Raw genomic sequence first — 25,633 nt, 5'->3', positions numbered from 1 at the left:
CAATTGTCTAGAGTGACAATAGGTTGCTAATATTCTGACAAAGACTTGTTACCTGGTCAATAACTTAGCATACAACATAGTGTTTATAAACAATAACCCAGCGAGATAATTGTTATTGACCACGTAATTCATCTATTGGGACCTCTGTGAATACCAAGACTTACTTCTGATATATTAAATACACAAAAGGTGTACTTTGGGACCTCTCTGAATATCGAAACTTACTTGTGAAGACAGCTAAAATCAACAAATTTCAACAAACTTTCCACCAATCTTAAATCTTCTGTAAAGATCATAGTTTAAATGAAACTATAGTCAGGGCAGCTCAGAACGTTTTGTATATTACGTTATAATTCATTTGTTTCTTTTCCCAAAACTTTGGATTAAAAGGCAGTATGCTGCATATGTGTTTACTATTCTATAAAACGTACACTTGTTTTATAGGGAAGGTGTTACAGGGAATAGCTGGGTAACACCAAAGTGTTGTCTGTAATTAAAATTCAGTTATATGGTTAAATTTAAAGACATTTAACAGTTGTGTCCAAATCAATAAATCATTTTAAAATAATTGGTATAAAAGTATGATGTAATTTTTTTTAAAGAGATCTTAAAAATTATTTGCAGACTGGTATGTTAATAACAGGTTCTTTTACTAGTGTACATTATAACCACCTGTTGAATTCAATTGCTGTTAAATACTCTTACAGTGCCATCGTTAATGTACACACTTTATGAGCTACTACTAGTAGTTAAAAACTACAATTATACATTTAAGCACTATTGGTATTTTTTGCATTTTTGCTGTGGTGCCATTACTTTTTAGACAGATTAAAATTCCAACTATGGTACTATTACTAATTTTAGATGAATTGACATTTCAGCTGTGCTGCCATTACTTTTTAGAAGGATTCACATTCCGGCTATGGTACCATTACTTTTTTAGAAGGATTGAAATTCTGACTATGGTGCCATTACATTTTAGAATTTATGGTGGCATTACTTTTTAGATAGATTGACATTCCAGCTATGGTGCCAACACTTTCTAGACGGATTGCCATTCCAGCTATGGTGCCAACACTCTCTAGACAGATCGACATTCTGGCTGTTTTTCATACTCAATTACAGCAGAAATTGCTTTCTACATAGCAATTATTCAACAAAATTGATTTCAGCGCAGTTGTGTGCCCTGTTCATTGATTTGTATGTTAAAGTGATATCTTCCAGCACGATTGATGTACCAGAAGACTAAGACAATACAGTGTTAGTCCATTTAATGATAACACATATTAAGCTATTTAATGTGTACTTTATGAGGACTACCCCATTACACACAGCTGTTGCAGACTTTAAGCTGCAAACCACTACAATTTTATTAAGCTTTTAATCTCCAAAACAATGGTTTTATGATATTCAAAAGCAACAATATGAAAACTTGACCAGCTTTCTGTCATCCCCTTTGTCAGTATATTTCCCCTTCTTTTAGAAAGTGAAATTGATCTGAGATGAGCCTTATCATAGTATACATCATAGCAAAAATATTGTGAGTATGACTAATTAATTAGAGATAATAAATACCAAACAAACATCTTGTGGAGATGTGTCTGTTTTATCTGACATAAATCATCCCAATGAAGTGTCGTTAAAATTATCATAAAAATAGAAATAAAAAATGGTGCTGGGCCTATTCCACTCATTTTATGCAGTGTTGAAAGTTCAACCAAGTTAAAGTCTACTGTGTAGTTCAACCAAATTACAATTTTCGACAAATCTTTTTTTTCTTTAACTTCTACCAAATTATATATTACTTCTACTCAGGAACAGTTAATTTCTATGACAGTGAACTTTCAAATTAGGTTAAAAATTGAGTAGAAGAATGATTTAGCAACAGTTAAAATATTTTGCTGATTGTTTTCAGAAATTAACATTTTAACTAACTAGAAAAGAAATCCACTATGAGGTCAACATGAAACAATAAAAAAACCACTTATTATCATTTCAGGGAATATTTTACAGATATTTTTAATTCAAAAAATATTTCAATTCATTAAGAGTTGTTATCTTGGATGAACTGACAATGTTCACTGAAAGTTTATACATCCAAAATAATTTCACTTCATATTACCTGTTGCCAATTTTCATAATTTGTTCTCTATGAATACAGTTATGCTTAAAATGAAAAATGAATCAACATTTAGCCTCTTGCTAAGCTATCGCTTCACACTAACAAACTTTGGCTACAAACTCTGATTTAACAAAAAAAAAGGTGGAAACGGTTACTAACATTGATAAACACTGATCGTGGTAATAGTTTGAACTGTTTGGTGATAATAGAATTGTTGAGAGGCTAGGAAGTCTTTTATAAAGCAAGACTGTTTATAGGCGAATTGTTAATAGTATAAAAAGTCTAAAAAGAAAGGGTTGACAGTAAGTATTTATGGTATAGAAAACCTAAACAGAGAAGGGTCGGCCATGCCAACACAACATTCTAATGAGACTTCCTGTACAACTGGCAGCCATGTCAACATTTTGCAATTACTGCTTCCATTCTGTACTAATGAGAACATTATCGGTTTGTTGCATCATGTTGCTATGACAACCAGCCAATCTCCATAGAAATGTGATGCCCACTTGACAATAAAATGGAAAAGGGAAACTACTGCCTTTAACACGTAATATTCACACCATAATCAAAATCCGACAGCTAGCCCTCCAGAGTGATCATTTTGACTAAAGCCAGCATTTCAGCCTTTCCTAGACACACAATTATAGTCACACAGTTGTAGTTAAAATTCATCGCTTTGCAGTATGTGTAACAGACTCAGTTTTCTGAAATCTATCTGTGAGGTTATTGTACACCTGAGCCAGTTGAATCTTTATCTTCATCCCTATAGATATTATTAACCTACAAGTTCATCAAATTACTGACTTCATCATTTTGGATTCTTATTTTCTGATTAATGTCTAACGTAACAGCACTTCTGGAGTCTTCCTAACTCAAATGGATTGTTTACACTGAAAACGCCTGGAGAAGATTCATTTTGTTAGAAATTTTAAAACATCATTATGTGGAACACTTTGGCATAATATTACCTAGCATACAGATTACTATCATACTGTAAGATTTCTCCAAAGAGATGAATTTTCATGTGAAATTTCCAGGGTTTTTAAAGGGTCTATACATCAACATTACACTGCATCAGTGAAGTCTGTACCATATTATGATTGAGATGGCTGATATACATGAATGGCCATCGATACTATTATTTACAATTATTTTTAAATTTGTAGTTTCCAAAGAACTGTTCTCAGAGTACACAAACCAATATAATGTATCACCTTGTCATTTACTTTAGTTTGAACCCTGTAGACATCAAACAGTGTCCCAGTATGAAGTTCACTGCCAATTTACAGATATTTTCATGTCAATTAAGGACAACTCCTTGTGTAAATATGAACTCTGTCAATACATGTACAACTTAGGCACATGCAGTTACCATCTGGATGTCTGTACTATAAAGCAGCCAATCCGAAAATGATAATGCCCTGTTATGCATTCAACCAATCAGATGATAGTAAGACTTTATTTTGTATCAGCCAATCAGTAAGACTATAATCTGCTGACAGCCAATCAGAATGTAGCTACTGATAAACAATTCACATATTCTGCCAATATTTTTGCAAACCAGAGCCTCTTTTATGGCACTGTCCAAGACACACTGCACCATCTTGATTTTTCAATGTCTCAGAAGAAAAATAAGGTCTGCTTTGCAAGAATGACAGCCAATCAGAACACTAGTAACAAAGAACCTATTCTGCACCCCAGCCAATCGGTGCATAGCTACTAATAAAATATAATTCGGCTTAGAGCAAATCACACTGCAAAACTTTCTCCTTACAGCTAATCAAAATAATGACAAAATAATGTAATAAGATATGGAAAGTGGTAGGTTAACCATATTTTCTCAACAAAATTTTAAAACGCAACAAATATGATGCTATAATATTGTATAGTTTATACAATATAATATGTCCGTTTTCAGCCATTTGTGATTGTCCATTATAAACATGTGCACAGTGTGATATACCCTTAGATGGCACTATCGTTCTAGGTCCATAGAATTATTTGCATCCACTGAATAATCAGAACAGGATTATATTCTTGAATTTGAACTCTATATATAATAAAAGTGATGACACTTAATTGATGAAAACTAATTTCAATTACAGACTCTACATCAAACCTAATTTGATCAATAGGTGTTGAATTCAAGTCTCATACCATATCAGATAAAAACCAATCAATCTACAATGAAATACCAGATTAGCAATTTCATTGTGTTGCCATGGCAACAGGATGCACTAGAGCAGGCCATGTTCAAAAATACCAATTTAGAGGCAAGGGTATTGTTAAACTATATACTGATGAAATAATACCAATTATCACTACATTTCAGCATGTAAAAACGATGAACATCTTTTAGTTTTGACAAAATAAATTCATAAATTCAAAATATTTCAAGGATAACATGACCAGAAATAAGAGTAGTATTTTTTGGTATTTTTGCAATTTTGTTTATACAGCCCACATTATACATTACTGTATACTTTTCTGCCCGGATGCAACTTTAGCTCAAGTTATTTTTAATGAGGACAAGTGAAAAACAATATGTATTGTTCGATTTCTCTTTTAAATGGTTGACAAAGGTCAAGATGTGTGAAAGGGCAATCTAATTTTGACAATGTCCTTGACTATATTCTTTGTTAGCTAGAACTAAGTATGTCCATTTAGCCATCCATCTATACACACTTGTTGTTTTAAAAAGGCTGTGATATCACATACAATACTTCTATCTCAACTTCTAGTACTCACAATCCTCACAAGCTAACCTTGGGAAGAAACCAACCCTACAACTTTACTGTCACTCAGTCTTTTGTTGTTGACAATAACTTATAACTCATTCTATCACACTGATAGATTATCTGGTATGTATTTAACATGTATAATTTATATCGTAGTCATTATTGTCACCTTGGACCCTATCTACATAGTGTCTTTATAAACTGGACTTAATTTAATCTGCAGTTTATATAATTGTTCCCAGGTAATTCAACAGCTCATCTTATTTTTCAATTGTTGTGATGTAATATGTCTCACAAAAAAACTTCTTTGCTATAGGTTAGTGTTATACACTTCTTGTGGTTTAAAGTTAGATGTTCTTGTCTGGAGGTCTGTCCACAATGGAGATTAAAGCAACGAGGGACAAAAAGAGAAGCAAATCGCTTCAAGAAAACAGATCAAACTGTGATATACTTTGGGATTGCACATGATGCTCGAGGAAACACAAGAATTTAAAATTTTAGAGTCAAACTGTTGTCTGTAAACATTCCAAAACATAAGTGCACTGGAAGATGTAGAGTGCACAGCCCTTGAGCTTTAACAACATATCTCGCTACTACTACAGATTACACAAACTGTCTCTTGCTTCTTGGCAAATACGTTACACTACATTAATCAGGTAAACCCCCCAATAGACATGTACATAATCTATAAACTCAAGTCATGACATCATTTTTCATCAATTATCTATAAACCCATTGATGTTGTCTTTTTGAAAGCTTCTTAGTTCAAGAAAACATGTCACCTTAGCTCAGATAACCACTAAAATATGACACCACAGACATCTCTCTTTGTATGATTGTCTACCAAGTGAATGCAATCGGTTTTAACAAAAGGAAGAATATAACATTCAAACCAACAGTAGTACTCCAACATTACAATGGTTATCAGTGAAATGTGCTTTAATGAAATGCATTGGCACACCTTTTCAGGTGATTCTGTCAACACAAAGTGTGGGACAATGGGTCTTACGACCCCGAAAATCGTCTCACTGTAAATTGTGTGAAAGGACTACGGCTATACACTACACATTTCAATACACACAAAGAGCATTCTGATCGCTGCTCTGGGATTCTGAAAAAACAAACATGTGTTCATACGTCAATAGACCGATCTAACTATTGTCACTGACAAAGTGATATATTCTGAAGCTTACAAGCAAACATTGACAGGTCAGAAAAATAGAAAAATCGTCAATTAATATAAATTCTTAGTAATATTCTTGCTAGTTGAAATGAAATTAACATAACAGTGAAGTTTCCCACTGGGTCCACTAATTAGCGGTCTAACCACATAGATTTAATGTTTTGGGAAAAGTGATGTGACACTTCATTGGAACGCACCCAAACTAGTACAAGGCTACTTCACTGTATCAATCATTCTAGTCGTTCAATAGCTCACCATAGATTTCTTTGTTATGGTTGTTTTTCTTTTCTAGTCTTTTCAGTCACATTGCTGAATCTTGGGTATAACAGAAGAGATGTACACTGAATCACCTCATCCATAACATGTCATTTGTAACACCTTAATATTGATTTGACCTTCAACTTTGACCTCAGAGATCGAAGTCAAGATCTATACGTCACATAGATATTTATGTAACTTAACCATTTCCGATTTCACAAAAAGATTGTTGTCCACACTTCAATTTTGAAAATACAATAAGGTTAATTTTTTGGCATTTGACCTCAAAGATGAAGGTCAAGGTCGAAATGGAGATGCCATACATATGTTGCATTCACTACTAAAGACAACTTTATAGTATCTGAATTATCGTACCAGTAGCAGATGAATAATTTAGATCTGGCTTCAAATTCTTGAAATATTGTACAAATTTCATAATTTGACATCTTTGGTTGTACATTTGTTCAAGATAAATGATTAAAATCAGATCAGTTTAATACCTTGTACATAAAATGCTGCTTCCAGTGCAGTGTCTTGATCTACATGTGATGTAAAAGTTATCTTGAATATAGAATGCATATTTTATCGTTCATGGTTATGTTACAATCCACTAGATTTTTGTAAGTCCTAATTCTTCCACATATACCATACTTCTTATTTCTGGAAGAATTAATCCAAAATTGCCTTGACCGGACTGAAAGATCAATGATGTTACCATGGCAACTCTTGGATATTACCGAATCCTGGCTGGATGTAATTGTTGCTTAGATACCACTCTGAACTTTCATACAACTCTGTGAACTGAAACTTCTTGTGACAAAGTTTCCATGGTGATCAATCTTTTCTCTACGTGACAAATACTGATACAAATATACTACAGCTCTCTTGATGTGTTTTTTATGACAAGACGCCAGGCAGGCTGACACAAAACATACTGCAGTTGTACATAAACATGACAGTGTGAAGTGATCCAGTAATAAATTTAACGACTCAATGTTTGGTGAACAATATGCTAAATAATAGATGGATTTAGAATGTGCTCAGCATGCTAAAACTCAGCTATAAAATACAACAGAGTATTTATGCAGGGGGCAATATGTCGGAAAAACTGAAAATATTGTGTCATCATCATTTCATTCTACAAAAATGATTGACAGGCTAAAAACTACTATGAAAAACTTACAGATGAACTCAAGTCTACATCATTTTAGTTGCTATGGTGATAAACTATATAAAAAATAACAATACTTTGTGATATATTTTGTCAAATTTGTGACATCTCAAAGTTTAAATGATTGTGCATCAGTCAGCCAATCAGAGGATAACTTGTTCATTTGTTAACCAATCACAGGACACACTTGCTGAGTCAAAGGTCACAATAAAAACTACATTTTCCTTGAAAATAACAACAAAATAACAACTTGTGAGATTTTTGTTAACGTTCAACTTTAGTTTAGTTACTTATACTTACATGTAAATTAAACTTTTAAAAAAAAATAAAGGCAACAAAAACAAGTAAGTAAATAAAAAAGTAAGAATTTTAGATTTGATCATGAACTTTAATTTTGGCACTAAATATCACTACATGTATACCAATCCAAGTACAAGGTCAATACTATGACCAGCAGGAGACTCAGGTTAAATAAGGATAAAGTAATTGATAACAGATCTACAGGGACTTTCTGTAATTGAAACACGCCATGATGATGACAAAAACTCAATGCAGGTTTGTTCACTAAATAGTCGCTTTAATATTGTACAAGGATGATGTATTGTGGTATTAAAATATGAATGATAATAGGTATACTCAGAAATCTATATTTTTACTAAAGTCGAGTGGCTTGCATTCAAAATCACTACAATATATAGGCATCGATATTTTGCTCCAGTATCACCAGGTCCCCTGTTTGAAAGCTACTTACAAGTAAGTCTTCTCACAAGCCAGGGGCATTTTTCTGATCATGTACAGAAAACAATATGGTAGGATAAGGTTGTTTTTTTATGGCGAAGACAGTCATTTACGATATTGTACTTGAGGTGAAACACTGTTGAATTTCAAATCTTAAATTTCCATCTTCTTCTTAAAGAGAAATTCCCAAGGAAGGATAGATTTTGTCAAAACACATTGAAATCGTATGTATTGTCTATACACCATAGTGCTCATCTAATATGGGTGACATATTGCATGCTTTATACATGTACATCCCCAGGTGTGCATCTAATATGGTCTACTTAGTTGACTGCTGGGTGGTACTCAGTTCAAGTAAAAGACAGCACAATTAGGTACAATATGCACTGCCTAATGGTTCAAACACATGGGTGACTGCATATACACCTAGTACTGTTCAACACATCGTAATATGTCAATCTGTTGTGGTTACATAATGACATTGATCTTATCAGCTTCTATTTTGGGACAACAAACAAGGAAAACCTTAGAGGGTTTAATTTGGTGGTCATGGAGATTTATAAATGAGATGTTTTCAAGAAAAACAGATCAACAATCAATCTTAATTACTGAAATTAGCAACAGATACAATGTCTTGTAGCAGAGACTTTGGAAAGCAAATATACTATCGCAATATTTTCATTTCATGACGTCTTTTCCATATTGTCCCTGACTTCCCTTGTTAGATCTATGTGAATTTAATTACTACATTTCAGGCACAATAACCAGAGGCATTCTTGTCCCTCAAGTAGATGCCTACTATATGATCACCATTTCACTGCTGTAACAAAAACATCACAACTGTTTGGGATGAGGTGTCAAACAAATACAGAGAAAAAACAATGACCTAGCTGCTACCAGAATCATGTACTATACCTGTAAATGCAGACCTTCTTTATTTTAGTAGTATTTTTAACACATAGATTATAACGCTACTGTACACTGAAATTCATAGTGAATGACTGATGTTCAACACTACCACAGCAGCAATGAATTGACACTGACTAAATATGACACTGCCATGTAAATTTTTGAAATAACACATTTTTATTACCTATATCTTAATTTCAAGTATTTGATTGTGTATTACTTAAGTTAAAATAATACCCTTCCTGTGGTGTTGGTGTTGTACAACTCATTTAAACTCCTATTAACTAGTACTTGATAACAACCACATAAACTTACCCATAAACAAACTAATCTGACTAAAGTCCATAGTAACTATCTTAAACACTGATAGCTGCATGGCTTGTGTACAGCTACAAGTACCACATGATACATGATGCATTATAATGTATATCTAGACTGTGATGGAACATCCAACACTCAAGGGATGAAGAGTTCCACTAATCACCTGGTTGCCTAGCAACATTGCATCAGTATCTACATTAACATAGCCATGGGATAGTATATGCACATTTATGCTCTTTCCAGGAACACTGGAAATTCTCAAGGGGCAATAGCAACACATTCTGACTCAGTAAAATGTATGAATAAGGTAGTTAAAGGTTGCTATCACCATCCATGACATTATGGCTTTCAGTGATAAAAAAGTTAAGTCATGCAAATCAGGTTGTATACATTCAAACAGCAAATACAGGTTTTATTTTCTGATATTTCTATGCACAACAACATATGTCTATGTCATTGGTTCTGTGGTTCTATGTCACAACAACATATGCCTGTGTCATTGGTTCTGTGGTTCTATGTCACAACATTCTGTGGTTCTATGTTACAACAACACATGTCTATGTCATTGGTTCTGTGGTTCTATGTCACAACAACATATGCCTGTGTCATTGGTTCTGTGGTCACTATTATTTTCTCCTTTGTTTCTTTAATTAATACTTTTGACATAAAGATTTTCTCAATGTACTCAACTTTTGACTTGGAATGAAATTAGTCCCATTGATCAACTCGAATTTTCCTGAGCTAAGCCAGGAAATACATAATGAGACCTTTTTAATTTACTGGAAAAAAATCAATATTTTGTGATTTTATGCATTGATGTTATAATCCTATAATGTGTTTGTTTGACAAATCTTATGAAATTATTTGAACTGCATAAATTAAAGAAGTTGAAATTTTTCAGGGACATGTTTTACATGTATTGGGGTATTAATTAAAAATAATATATGACACACTTAAATACATATGTTGTACATTATCTAAATGAAATTTGTAAAATAAAATAATGTAGCTCATGTTTTTTCCACTCGGGTTTACAACTGTATAGAATCCATTACTGTGGAGTAATGTGGAATATATAGCATTACACATCCTGGAATTACATATTACCTGAAATTTACATTTTTGTAGCAATAAAGCAAGCGAACAATCCTGTAGTTCAACGAGACAAGTGAAACATAACGTACAGGTCATATAATTCTTGGGTTACGATATTAGAAATGTTATATGTGCGTGTTAGCAACAAGATGAACAGTCACTACTAGGTCAACAATTATATACAGATCACTAAAGTTAATCTTGTAATCTTGATTATTGGAGATTTATATTTGGCATGGCATACATATAATGATTGTGGAATTTGATGTGTATCTGTAATCTTACTGTCAAATCTGTCTATTCAGAATTGAAAGAAACATGCATGGTTATATTAACAAGGCTAGCATCAAATGCCAATCCATATACATGTACTAATACCTGCATTACATACTTTAACAGATTATAAATCAGTCGCCATAGAAACATGTATTCAAATTAAAATGACACATTCAATCAAAAAGGTATCCTTGTAGGAAAATGATGACACGTAATTTAACGAAATACAAGAACATAATTATTAAAGCCAGGATATATACAAAATGTAGCGTGCCGTTTACGAATTATCTGCTGAGATATTAGAAACTTTGCTGATTACACTGAGAAACTATGACAGGTAAATCTGTCTACTGTGATATCATTGTTAATATAATCGTTAATTTGTTGCTTATGGCCTATAATTTACGATACAAAAACTTTCCTTTTTGCATGTTGATCTCAGCAGCCTTTGACCATATTCCTGTTCCTAAGGAATAACAATGCAATCACATCCTCACTATGGTCATTAGAGCAGGTGTGAATGAATGCACCCTTCAAGGCAAATGTATTCTGACAGCAGGATAAAGTCTTGACAAGCCACTGCCAAGATAAAATAAGCTACCAATACATACAGCTTTAGGTCTAAAATCTAACAAAAAACCATTTGCTGTATAATTTTCATGAACTTATCATGCACTCCCTCTTAAAAAGTAAAGCTATTCTCACTGTTTTTAATATCAAATTTGATACACATGTTATCACTTTTACGTTTAATTCAATACCTATGTAACATGAAATATTTTATATTTATTTTTTAAAAGTTAATAATTTACACGTCTGCAATAATTAATGTCTGCAATAAAAACATGTTCTGTAATTTCACCAAAACTTATAATTCTATGAGTAAATATTAAACTGTAGATAGGATAAAAAAAACCTTTGATCTCCAAAATTTCACAGTATATATAAATGTTTAATTACAGCCTCGGATGTTTGTTTTTTTCTATTTAATTTTCATCAAAATGTTGCACTTATTTCTTATAATAATGATTCTTTCTACCCGAATAAAGACTTTGCATTTGACTGCTGGTAAAACAGTTTTTATCATTTATATCATTTTCAGAAATCTTCGCCATATTACATTGCTATTACTGTGGGAATTACAAACAATAACCCAGATTTTTAATTCTCAGTACCTGTAATAGTATTTTACCTCATGCTAGAGGGTCAAAATAGAACAAGAAGGTTGACTTATTCTCAGTACTGCAATAAATTTTTACCTCATGCTAGAGATTTCAAAACAGAACAAGAAGGTTGACTTATTCTCAGTACCTGTAATAGAATTTTACCTCATGCTAGAGGGTCAAAATAGAACAAGAAGGTTGACTTATTCTCAGTACCTACAATACCTCATGCTAGAGGGTCAAAATAGAACAAGAAGGTTGACTTATTCTCGGTACCTGCAATAGCATTTTACCTCACACTAGAGGGTCAAAATAGAACAAGAAGGTTAACTTATTCTCAGGCACACCTACATTGTACATATATAATAATGTATGTGAAGTGTGAACTCACCACACTTATAGTGAATATGTTGCATGTTCTTAACGTAAAAGTACTCATAAGCTTATCAACACTTTGTCTGTTTGAGCCATAAATACTGACTGGAGGAAACATAACAACCAATCATCACTTCTTTCTAAGAATTTGGCAAATTATTTTTCTTAATCTACAACAAAAAGATTAATTTCAGATTAAAATTTAATAGAACAATATAAGCTCATTATGTAAAGAGTCTTTCATTTTTGAAAAGAAATACATATATTATCCATTTTATATCAATTTGCTACGTCTCATCCAAAAAAAAAGAACCTTGAATATTCTTAATAAAATAAAATGTATACACAACACGATTAATGAGAGTACAGTGCAGTACAGTGGAGAAAAGGATCACATATGTTTTCATTCACAAATTGATTAATTTGATAGCCTTATGGGATCAAAGTAAATCCATTCCTCAGAAATGTTATAATACATATACTCATAAAATAGTACTCGTAGATACTAACTCACTAATTTGATGATCATTCTACTGAAAACATCTGATCAAATTGAGGGAAACAAAACTTATTGTCTATTTGGTTATTTGGTTCAAATAATGAATGCCAATTACTATGATATACTATGATATACCTCTGCTTCTAAAATGTCATATCATTTCCAAATTATCTTCAAGCGACTGCATGTTTGCCATGGCAACAAGATGGCGCATTCATGTTACTATGGTTTCATTGGATACCCCTTACATTAGGTTCAAATTATGAAATTAAAAAGTGGTCAAGGTGGAAAAAGGACGATAGATCGATGGCAAATATCTGTAGGCTGACATGCTAACCTTAAGTTACTGTAGTTATAATAAAGAGTACAGCACCATACGGGAAATTACTCAAAGTGTGGTAAGACATATGACATATAGAACACAAAGGTTTAATATACAAAACGGGAAATTAAGAAAGGATATTAATAATGTCATTAACTTATATGTGTTTGTTTTCTATAATGTATAGATCCCTTTGGCATAGAACTATAGTTTCCATACAGAGAATGGAATTAGATATATACCACTCTAGGCTAGACACACAGTATGATACCTCACTAATAATGTAATAAATTCAAAAAAAAAACAAGCACCAAGTCACAGTTCATTTCATTGGTGATTTTATCATACACCTGTGTATGTTTATAATATATTGTTACTACCTTGCTATTTGTCAAAACTTCACTGTAAACAGTTCAATTTTCAAACAAGAAATGGCCTTCAGTTGCTCACAGGCACTAGAAATACTTGACAGTCTTGTATTTGTTGTTATTGATTTCTTTTAATGTTTCCTTTGTTGTTGTTTCCACCCCCTCAGGCTATTTTCGTTGGAATGGATTTTTGCTTACTCATTAAATTGATTAGCTAACATGTAGGCCTCCATTGGAAAACCAACCACAAATAATTCAACCTAATCAGTGTAGTGTCATGCAAATGAGTAAGTTTTACATATTCAAATGATATGCAAATTTAACTTTCCTCTAAGCAACAGGCAGTGTATACATAACACATTCAAAGTTGAACAGCTAGTTGACCACAAAATATAAATATTCACATTAGATAGTCTTGTGTTGATTTTCGTAAGAAAATGAACACAAATGTATTTCCCCAGTGCAAAGTGTAAGTTTAAAGTTTATGAAAACAAACTTTTAGTTTTTTGAAGTATATGCACATTCATCTTTTTTGACTCCTTGGAGAGATATAAAGTAATTTGTAATGGAAACTGAGTAAAGACAAATTTCATACACTGGCCTAGAGGCCAAATTATCATGAGTAATTTATGAATCCTTTTATACATGTAGATCACAGAAACTGAACTCATATTGGACTGAATGGTTTTAGCTTCAATTAGTTTGAATTATTCAGTAGATTTTATGCACTTTATTCACAATTAACTGTGTTCATATTCTTTCACATATGTCCTATATATTGAGGTACGTCTACTTGCATGACATACAATGTGTTATCAATCAATGCCTTCAAGTAGCCATATGGATAAGGATTGGGTAGTTATTTTGGATTTTAAATTTACAACTTTGACAATTTTATCATGGCTTCCTACTTGAAAGTGAAACAACATTGACAAATTATGTGTTTGAAACTCAATACATTGCGAAAAGCTAAAAAAACAATGTATAAAAAGTTTGGTATTGTATGTACAATACCAAAGACTTTACATATCTATTAATCTTTTGCAATTTATTGAGTTATAAGCAAGGACTTGGTATATATTGTTTCACATTGATTTCTCAAGTAGGAAGCCATGGTAACATTGTTTTATAAATTAAGAATCTAAAATAAATACCCCAATCCTAATCCATATTGTCATTTTAAAAAAATGACCAAATTTGATTTTGAACCTGAAAAAATTAAATGTCATTTAAAAATCAAACAATATAAACAGAAGAATATTCTGTTGAATTTATGCAACTATGCCAATTTGATGTACTAAATTAACATTACACTAAAAATTTGTGATGAACCAAATTTTGATGTTTCCCTATCCTTTACAAAGATGACTGACACAAAATCCTAGTTTTGACCCACTACAAAAAATGCTGTCGCTGTTTTTGTTTATAAGAAACAGTGAAATTAGAGAGTACGTGTACATTAAATATGCACTGCCAAGGAAGAAAAATGTGAGTTGACTGAGTCAAATATGTACCATGTATGAGTGGTGACATCCACATCCTGTGTTAGTTTACACGACGATATACTATTTACTATTAATAACAAGGAACAGTGTTTGTAGCCTGAAACTTCATTCTATAATACAGAACACAATTGATCATACTTGTAACAAATACACCTCACCAAAATATGACAATTCTGTAGGGAATTTACTATTTTGTTTTTGAGTGGTCTTAATTGCTCTCGATAGTTGGTTGACATTTGGAGAGATGCAGTGATAAATTGAACTAACATAGTTGGGGGAAAGAAAAGTACATGTGTTTTGCATGGATGGTTCCCAGGTGATCAGTACTGGGTCTCTATGGTATGTAACAGTAATCAGTCTTTTAACTGGCTTTTTAGCTTGACACTTTTCACACTTTACAAAGCTTTTGAGCAAATGTAGACCTATGATGCTGAAATGAGTAAGTGTACTGTAATACAGCCATGCAGCTGCCGACATCATAATCCTCACCATTATGTCCTGAATAAAATGGCCCATTCTTGTCTTAATAAAAGTGCCTTAGAAAAGGTGGGCATTTAGAACTATTAGCTTTATAAATATATTTCCAACTCTATTGACAAATTTCATTCCTAAATGCAATGATCTTATCTAGCAAGGGAGTCAAACTTGTATAATTTCTCATTTTAAAAAAGTGATGAAATATTGTCTCTTTTGATTGTTTTTATCAAAGAATAATCTGAATATTTCTTACATGTCCAGTACAACCTTCTTAACACGTTATATCAAGTACCACCATAAAAAAATATGTTGAAATGTTGAAATTGTAAGTTATAACTACTGTGAGAACTTCTGTATTTTGATCTAAATATTCATACCTTGTCTGGAGCTGTACCAAAAATATCAGGAAGTGAATGTCACCAAATACATACTACCTTGTTGCTATCAAATTCACTAATATATAATTATAAATATAATATTTACTGTCCCAAATATGGTCTTTGGCATATGAGGATCAAATAATCTCACACTTCAAATGTGTGAAATACAAATGTAACAGTCGTTGAAGCTAAAATAATTTTATCATATTCCATGTGGATATTTCATACATTACTCATTTTATCATGCTGATTTTCATTTCAGTTAGATTGCCAGTAGAATTGTATGACTGTAGATTGTGAAAATTGCAGTTTTCACAACATATTATATATATATATATATATATATATAGACCATGTGAAATTAAAGCTACACATATTCAGCCAATACACTGGATATTCCTATTTCAAATAATAACAAGATATATAGTGTATATTGTTGCCAGTAATAAATGTAGTCTAAATATATATATATATGAATGACAAATATCTTAGATAGTAGAATGGTATAAATATATGGCACCCTAGATCTGCCATCACATCTAATACCTAACACTGCATAATAAAGAACACCTATTGAGACTCACATCACCACTTGAGCTATAGGCATCATAAAAAAACCACTCACCTCAAAAAACTTACAACAACACTTAAACACACTTAAAGGCAAATAGAGATACTCCAGTTGTATTTTACCTCCTTTATATAGTTCTCTCAAGTATTTGCTTTCATACCTTTCATTTCGCTTACAAATTACAGCAATGATGGCACACCTGTGTATGATTGCACATTACCTCTTTAACACTTTCCACACCTTGGATAACCCTATTTAGTATCAAAAGAGTTTACTCCAATTTCAGATTACACATATATCGTCATTTACATCAAGGGTTTTGGTGACTTTAATGTCATTTTCAATGATTTAAGTCATTTCATGATATGTGCCAAGATTTCCAAATCTAATACTATTGAAATTACTTATACTCTTGAATTTTTCATCATTTAAAAGTTTAAATCTAAAGTAGATTTGACTCAGTAATAAAAAAATCACTGTATATTTAAGTTTAGCTTTTACCTATTTGGTATGTTGAGTTGTATAAAATCACTGTATGTTTAAGTTTAGCTTTTACCTATTTGGTATGTTGAGTTGTATAAAATCACTGTATATTTAAGTTTAGCTTTTACCTATTTGGTATATTGAGTCTTTTTACATGTAATAACCAGCGTGAAACATTTCAGCATATGATGTATAATGTATGTACAGATTGTCAGATTATCAAATGCAATTCACAAATTTAGGTTTGTATATAAAAGCAAACAAACATCCACACATAGGATTATTAATTAAAGTTATTGACACAGTACATAAAAGTACTTATAACTGTGTGTGTCTAACACTTTAAAAAATTATGATAAAGTATGAACAAATGGGTGTGTCTGCTCTAGTAGGAATTACATGTTACAAAATGCCAACTTGACTTCTTTCAAACGACTTTGTCCTTTTCAATAACTCATTTGGGCACTGTTTTTTGATTACTTACGCACATTATTATTGTATACAACAATTCCTCTGCCAAAAAATTCATAATTTATAATTGATGTCAAGTCATTTACTGCTGATGCATTTTGCTTTCAATTAATTCTACCAAAAATATACAATACGGCAATTCAGTACATTTTAGTTCACAACATTTTTACATTATATACTTGTAGTATAAAACAACATATTAAATTTTACATTAATACGTTTTTACATTTAATATTTTCATGATTAATACTATCATTATTTTGATTGAAGTATAGTAAATAGGTAATATGTGGCTATTAGTTCACAAGATTTTTAATGCTACGCTGTTTTCACCAAAACCACACAGCCTGTACAGTGTATATGAGTAACTACATGTTACCAACAATTCTGTACGGTGACAGACATTGTACATGACTAACTACATGTAATCAATTATTCTGTACAGTGACAGACATTGTATATGAGTAACTACATGTTACCAACAATTCTGTAAAGTGACAGACATTGTACATGACTAACTAGATGTTACCAACAATTCTGTACAGTGACAGACATTGTACCTGTATATGACTAAAAACTACATTTTATCAACGATTCTGTACAGTGACAGTTAGGGCTGTATAACCATTTGTTGTCGCAATGTACAGTTTGATTTATATAAATTCAGAAAGGATACTAGCATCCACACGTCTGCCCCTAAGTTGTATAAATCACTATAATGAGCCGTCTAGATTACAATAGATATATACAACTACAGATAAGAACAATGTTCATAGATTAAATTGATAAATATTTCCCTAACACTCAAATTAATATCAATTTTTTTCACTTAAATTAATATCATTTTTTTTTTGCATTTAAAATATGACACAAAAATATAAATGACCACAAAATTGGAATTGAAATAAAATATATGTTTGTAAGAACAACTGATAATTAGTCTACTTACATACATATATATTGTGAACATTTCTGAGAAAAAAATGATAAAATTATGCAAGTTGACAATTGGATTTTATTTTGTCTTTCATTTAATAATTAATTAATAAATTGTGATAAATTTCTGACCAAGATAAATACAGTTACTAGTCTGTATGTTGACCACTAATTGCTGACTATTTCACAACTAACTTTCAATCTCCAAAAAATGAGCTAATGAGCAGTGGCCATTTTGAATAGACATGTAATGTTGACTCAAATTGAGTACAATTTTAGCTTACAAGACACTGCTGAGTATAAAAGTAAAAGACTGGATTTCACCATTTTATCCCGGCCTCTAATCAATAAGAATTACTAAAAGTCTAGCATTTCTATTTGGTATGATTTATACCAGGAGCTGCTCACAACTAAAACAACATTCTCAAATTTCAATTCGGCTTACACAGACATACCAACACCTGACGGTTCACAAAAGAATAAATTGTTCGCTTCGATTGCAGTTGCAGAAACTGTTGAGTCAATATTGAACAAAATGGTAGTGAACTGTTCAATCCACAATTTTATCCGATATCTACTTTTCACTGTTATTTTGAATTGCAAAACAGTACTTGGGTTTGGAAGTATTTTGACCAAATACAAATAAAAAAGGCTAGGCCTTGCAGAAGTTTATTTCAAAATTTACAAATATTTACATTCAATCTTCATCAAAACAAAATTAGATTTCCCTTGATTTTTTTTGGCAAATTTTGTTCATTTCTGATTCTGAACTGTATGATATGAAATTTCTCTAAATATTGAAATGAAAGAAACGGTTTTCAGTGGCCCATTTTTCATAATTCTTTATGATCAAGTGGTTTTGTTAAAAGGGTCATGCTCAGTAGCCAACCAATTTATTTCCTGCAAGGCAGAATTTGATAAATTACCAATTTTTATCATGATTACAGATAAGACTGGTATTTTCATGAAAAATTTCCTTCTTAGAAATGATTTTGAGATTAATCCACAAAGCTTTCTCATTCTATACATACGTTATGCCATGATATACTGATAGTGTGTTCATTCTGCATTAAATCAGGCTTACAGTGACATTCACAGCAGGCACTTCTTTATTAAATCAAAAAATGGCATTTTGTGGGTTTTAGAGTCTCTAGTTTTAAGCCAGCATATAAAGCCTTTATCACGGCAATAAGATACTCAGACTGACATTTGCACTTATTTTCATCTCAATGAGAAACATTACTGAAGTCCCTGTCAAAAACACTAGCGTACAACATTACATCTAAACTCCATTAACATTTGATAAACGTCCATATGCTGTACATTTCACAACATAAAATATTCACGAATTATTGGGCTATTTTACGACTGTTATGCTGCTAAAATCCAGGTATATATCAAACTACAAGGATCATAATAGTAATTTTGAATACAGAATATTCAGTCCTTCACATTCTTACCACAAACACGTTTTTCAAAGGCTTTAATTTTCAAATCTCGACTACTTAATTTTTGTGGACATGACATTTGTTTGCCTTTAGTATACCGTTTGAGTGAACCAGTTATGGAAACCACAATAGTATGGTATTTTTAAGCTAAGAATAGAACAACTTGTCCTTCATCAATGGAACTGACCATTTTTTTCTTTACTACAAGGCTCGTCTACTGGTGTTTGTCCTTTGTCAAACTACAATTGCCTTTATTACTACCGACATCAAAGGTCATGACCCCAGCCGTGCTGATTAACAATACTGCCTACCCTGGTGATAATTGTATATGCATTATGGTAATACATGGTGGCAGTAATCTTATATATGACACCATGACATTGCTCGATTCAGTTGAAGAATGTGTTTGTTGGAAAAAATGGGGTTGCATTGAGTTATTTACACTGTCTGCTAACTTAGTGACAACAAAAACATCACTCCACATTACGTCCTCGACAGTATGAGCAAACATTGATGCTATTGTCTTTTTACTAAATATACCAGTATGTATGAAAATCCAATTTCGTGTGTAAATATCAATGGTTCATTTCCACCACGGTTTTCTACTAATTCTGGTGTTAGACAAGGAGATGTTCTGTCCGCTACCCTTTTTGCTGGGTTCTTGCCATAAAAATTAAGAATCGGGACGTGGTCTCTCAACGTGACTTAATTCTAAAACTCCTCCACCTCTACCCAATTCCTGACCGTAGAAAATATGATCCACTCCATAAAAGTAGCATAGTAAGCAGAACTGCATGGTCCTCTCACTGCTGCTACCCTTCCCCCCCCCCCTTCTAAAACAGTGAAAAAAACCTTCTTTGTACTTCAGCAACTACCAAACTAATTTCTACATCTATAGTCAGTTACATGATAAATTAACTCAATCATCAATACCTCAAGACTAAAAGGACAAAAAAGCTATTTTTCTTTTCAGCAACCATTAAAATCTTTAAGTGGTTAAAGGTAAGAATTATGTAATTCTATGAGATTAGTGATGGGTATACTCACCAGTTTTCCAAGGACAAAACAAACTTAAACCCTGACCAAAAAATCAATAGTATTGTCTGCTCACAAGTGCAGAAATTCTCAAAACTTGGTTAATTATTCCATCAAGTTTTGAAGTTATTTGACATTTCTATACACATTCAAAGAATCAGTAAAACAGTGGGGGAAAAAATCCTAACCTGGATAAAGTTGTTTCCATGGTAACATACCTTTCAAAAAAACGTGGTTGTGTAAAATCAATAAACTGCATTTGACATTTAGAAATAGACCTTTTGACCTACCTTGATTGTTACCTGTGCAAAGTTGAAAACACCTGCTATGCTATGTCACACATATATTTTAAAACTTTCGCATTTTATTTTACTTACAGCTTGGCTCCCTTCCTGTATATCCACACCAACTGCCGATGATGGTCTTTTACAAATGCGATGAAACCACCACCCATTGTCCTGTGCATAGGCTGAAAAGACAAGTAAAGGCATATAGCCAAGTGTGACCCATGCCTCCCAAATTGTAATTTCACCTGGAGTCACCCATCGAAGTACTACTAACATCCAAATATAGGCCCACATCGACCAAGCTGCAGTTACTAGAAAAACTCCAAATTCACGGATCTTTTTTGCGTCAGGTGAGGGAACACTAACAATACAAATAGCAGTTATCATAAGTAGATTAAAAGCTGCACTACCAATGATAGTGAAGGTTCCTAAAGCATCTTCAGTTCCATTGCCGTCAAGTCGCTGTACAGTTTCACAAACAGACAACAGAATTTCAGGAGCACTGCTCCCCAAGGCCATTAGAGTTAAATTTGCAACCGTTTCATTCCATACAAGTATTTCTCTTTCAACTCGTTCTCCCTTCTCTTCATCCCAGCGTACAACAGTTCTTTTCTTACTGGTGATTATCTCAATACTGCACATAAACACATCACTTATGATTGCAATACCAACAAATAGGTAAAGCAATGCAATTAAATAGAGACATCCTCGTAACCATTCAGGCCACAAATTTTCTGCTGGAAGAAGTAACCAGCTTGAACACTGAGTATCCCCATTCTTCAGATATTCAACCACTACTCCACGAGAATAGTTGGTATATACAACAAGATCTGTCATCCTTCTTGCTCTTTCTCACTTTAAGTCCTTAAAACCCTGATGAAGAAAAGAAAAAATATGTTACTTTTACAACACTTATCTTCACACACCCTCCCCCTCCCTACCCCTCCTAAGAAAAATAGCCTGTACCAAAAACACTGATAGGGAACCCAGGTAAAATGACTAGGGAAATCTAATTACATTTTACCTATTTACTATCCTAAGCTAAAACAGTGGTAAGGAACCTTGGTAAAATTACTTGGGAACTGAAGTACATTTTACCTGCTTACTACCCCTAGTAAAAACACTGATAACGGACCCTGGTAAAATGACTTTGGAACTAAGGTGCATTTTATCTACTTATAACCCTTAGCAGAAACACTGGTGTGGGAACCCTGGTAAAATGACTTGGGAACTCAGGTAGATTATACCTACTTACCACCATTACCAAAAACACTGCTAAGGTACCCTAGTAAAATGACAGTGGAACTAAAGTACATTTTACCTGCTTACTACAGTAAATATGTCTGTTCACATTTGCCACTTTTCAGCTATGGAAGGAAATTCAACATATGGCAAGTTTATGTGGGCCTACACTTCTCTCTTACAAGGTGATAACTGAAACTAATATATGACAGTTCGTACAAAAAAAACACTTAAAACTGTGAAAGAGAAGGGTTTGGTTACTGTGACAGTTTATCTATTTTTTTGTCCATAGAAAATTAAAATGCTTCAGACAATACAGTGATGTGGATTGTTCACATCTGTTGTGTTCAGTTGACACAAATCCTGTATTAAATTTAATTTCATGTTTAACTCTTCTAATCAAGCCTGACAAATATTCATCAGATTAAAAAGTTATTATGATGCAAACAATGTCCTTCTGATTACATTATGCTGCCGTTCATGACATGCAATATTATAATCCTAACAAATACTGTCATATCATGACACTTTTTCTTGTAATAATACAAAGAGCTCATTTTTTTAAAACGCATTTCAACTTTATATGACACAGCAATAAAGCATCAAATATCAACACTGGTGAGTTAGTTATTTACATGTAAAATCATACACTTGCAGGTACTTGCAGTTTTGGGGGTGCATGGTGTAGACATTTTTACTGTAATGTAAATGTGGAGACGTCCAAAATACAAGGAACTTGAAGAACTACACGAGACACCGTATCAAATAAATAAAAGTTATCCATTATATCTCTAAAACTTCGACTTTTTTCAGCTACTTTACAATAAGATGTTCATCTTTTTGTGTAGTGAAATAAACCTGCACGCCAGCGGCTTACATTATGTGTACTTGGATGTCGACATATTTCCATCGCCAACTCACCCTCTCTGACAGTGTTCAATATCGATCCGTGGTTTCATGACGAAATAAATCTAATGGTAAGCCCATCTTTTATAAATTGACAAACAGAATGTTTGGACGTAAATGACGCACATTACTCAATATGCACGATGTATTTTGTGTCCGAAAGTCCAAAATATAGTTGGTAATGGTATTTGATTTGTTAGCAAATGTCAGTTACATGTATAGTCCTGTCGAATAAAGACATTGTTATTTGCATGTACAAAAATTCATCTTTTTTTTTTCTTTCATTTTTTTGAACGGAAAGCGTACAGTACAACTAATATAACTGTACAAAATGAGTTTATGCAAATAATCCAAAGTCAATCGGATATCACCATTCTGTTTTTCTGTACATGCACGAAATACGTACATATCCCGATCAGAGGTGTTTCCCAGGAGGAAAAAAAAGTTGAACACAACATAAACTTCATACAATTTTACAAAACGGAGGACGACAGCTACTCTCTGAACGTTTACCACGCCTCCAAATCGACACCGGTGCCCCATTGTACACTGGCACGGGACGATATTTTCACAAAACATACCGTACGAGCACACTATACATACCTGGATGCATATGTAGAGATGGAAATCATAACATGAAAATTTTGGAAGTGTATTTTCCAAACGAGGAATTCTGTATCAAGATTATCATTTTGTTGGCGATAGTACTACCTTCATCGTTGTTTTGTGTTCATCCCAGCAACTGACATGGCTAAGGCATTATACACTTCGACTAGCTTTAGGTAAGCTTAAAGGTAACTTGAAATACCCTGTGTGTGCATTGTAATGACAAATTCTTCCTTGACGTTTGACTTTCGTTCACGTGGACAAGCAACTCGAACGTCAGACCGTTATACAAGATTACCGCTATACAAGTCAGATAGGTGTAATATGATCCTAGCTCCTCGGTACGGACAGCGCGCGATCTCCTTTCACCTTCGCCTACTCATTCGTTACTTAGCGGTGCGCTGTGCAAGTGCGTTCCTCGATGTCTCGACGTCTTTTCTTCTCATGAATAATACATATCGTCACTGTTATTATGATCAGCTTCACAAAACATAACCATTGGAAAATCAACAGCCTCTTTCACTAAATCGCTAGGCAACAAGGCGCTCGTAATCAAAAGCAATCAACCTGCGCATGTTAATGATGGCCGCCTATGTCAACTTTCCCACTATTTACATAACAATTGTATCCATAGCAATGACGTCAGACTAAATCCCAAAGGATAGGGAGAAGAGAGCTAGAGACACCCCGTTCGACATTTTCCCTGTCGGAGCATGCCTGTCACAGGGTTACACTGAAGTAACAGTGATCAACAAGGTGAAAGCTGACTGTGTGCAATGCATGAAATACTGCAGCTAAAAAGTTTTTCCAATAACCAATTTCTGTAACTAGTGGGCCTCTAGTATAAGCTTACAGTGTTGATAAAAAAAATGAAATGACCGAAGGGTTCTACTTCCATAATTATACTATGTGCCCACTTCAGCTACGAATTCATTCCAGGTATTACATGTAAAGCGCACTGGAATTAACTCCTAAGTTTTCCTAGGGCCCTTGAATTACATGATATGTTGCGCATCTCAGCTCCGATACTAGAATATCTACCGAAATATCAAAATGAGACAAAGAAAGTAAGTTAGTTCGGTATACCGTAATATTGCGTGTTGAAAAACCTAAAACTATTCTACAAGTGACACAAATAGTGGCTCTCTGCTTAATGTCTGATGTCAGTAAATTGTTTTGAATTGAAATATTTACGTGTAAAATCATACCGAAAAGTTGACTATTTTACATACATTTTAGATATAAAGATTTCGTGGTTTGAAAAGTCACAGATGAAAAAGTTTGAAAGTGTCTTTTTTCAACAGTCAAACGATATCGTGTACGTGTTTGTATCATTTCAAGTTATTTCACTTTCACATTTTCCATTCGTGTAATCATCGATAAAGCGTGAAAGAACGGAGTCAATATCGATCGTGTTGTCAATATTCACGTTTTTTTCTTACATTGCCCTTCCTTTTAGTCATGACAGTAGTAACCATATAGGTAGAAAGGGAGACAGATAGGTAGACATGTATGTATGCACACACATACACACACACATACATACATACACACACACATACATACATACATACATACATACATACATACATACATACATACATACATACATACATACACACACACACACACACACATACATACATACATACATACATACATACATACATACATACATACATACATACATACATACATACATACATACATACATACATACATACATACATACAATTCGGATTATAAGT

The 25,633-nt window shown here is 33.0% G+C and overlaps 1 protein-coding gene across 1 annotated transcript in view; it reads right to left on the bottom strand.

The window, feature by feature from the left end:
• The window catches only part of LOC144443302 (sodium/calcium exchanger 1-like), an 81,638-nt gene that overhangs the window by 54,817 nt on the left and 1,188 nt on the right, over positions 1 to 25,633 (bottom strand). Inside the window, exon 2 of the mRNA XM_078132741.1 lies at positions 21,222 to 22,004. Within this exon, the coding sequence (XP_077988867.1) occupies positions 21,222 to 21,968 (747 nt within the window). The 5' untranslated portion in view covers positions 21,969 to 22,004. The remainder of the gene's footprint in view (positions 1 to 21,221; positions 22,005 to 25,633) is intronic.

This window comes from Glandiceps talaboti, chromosome 12 (assembly GCF_964340395.1).
Source record: "Glandiceps talaboti chromosome 12, keGlaTala1.1, whole genome shotgun sequence".
Classification (NCBI taxonomy): domain Eukaryota; kingdom Metazoa; phylum Hemichordata; class Enteropneusta; family Spengelidae; genus Glandiceps; species Glandiceps talaboti.
The sequence above is the reverse complement of the archived record's forward strand: the minus strand, read 5'-3'. Positions and strand labels throughout refer to the sequence as shown.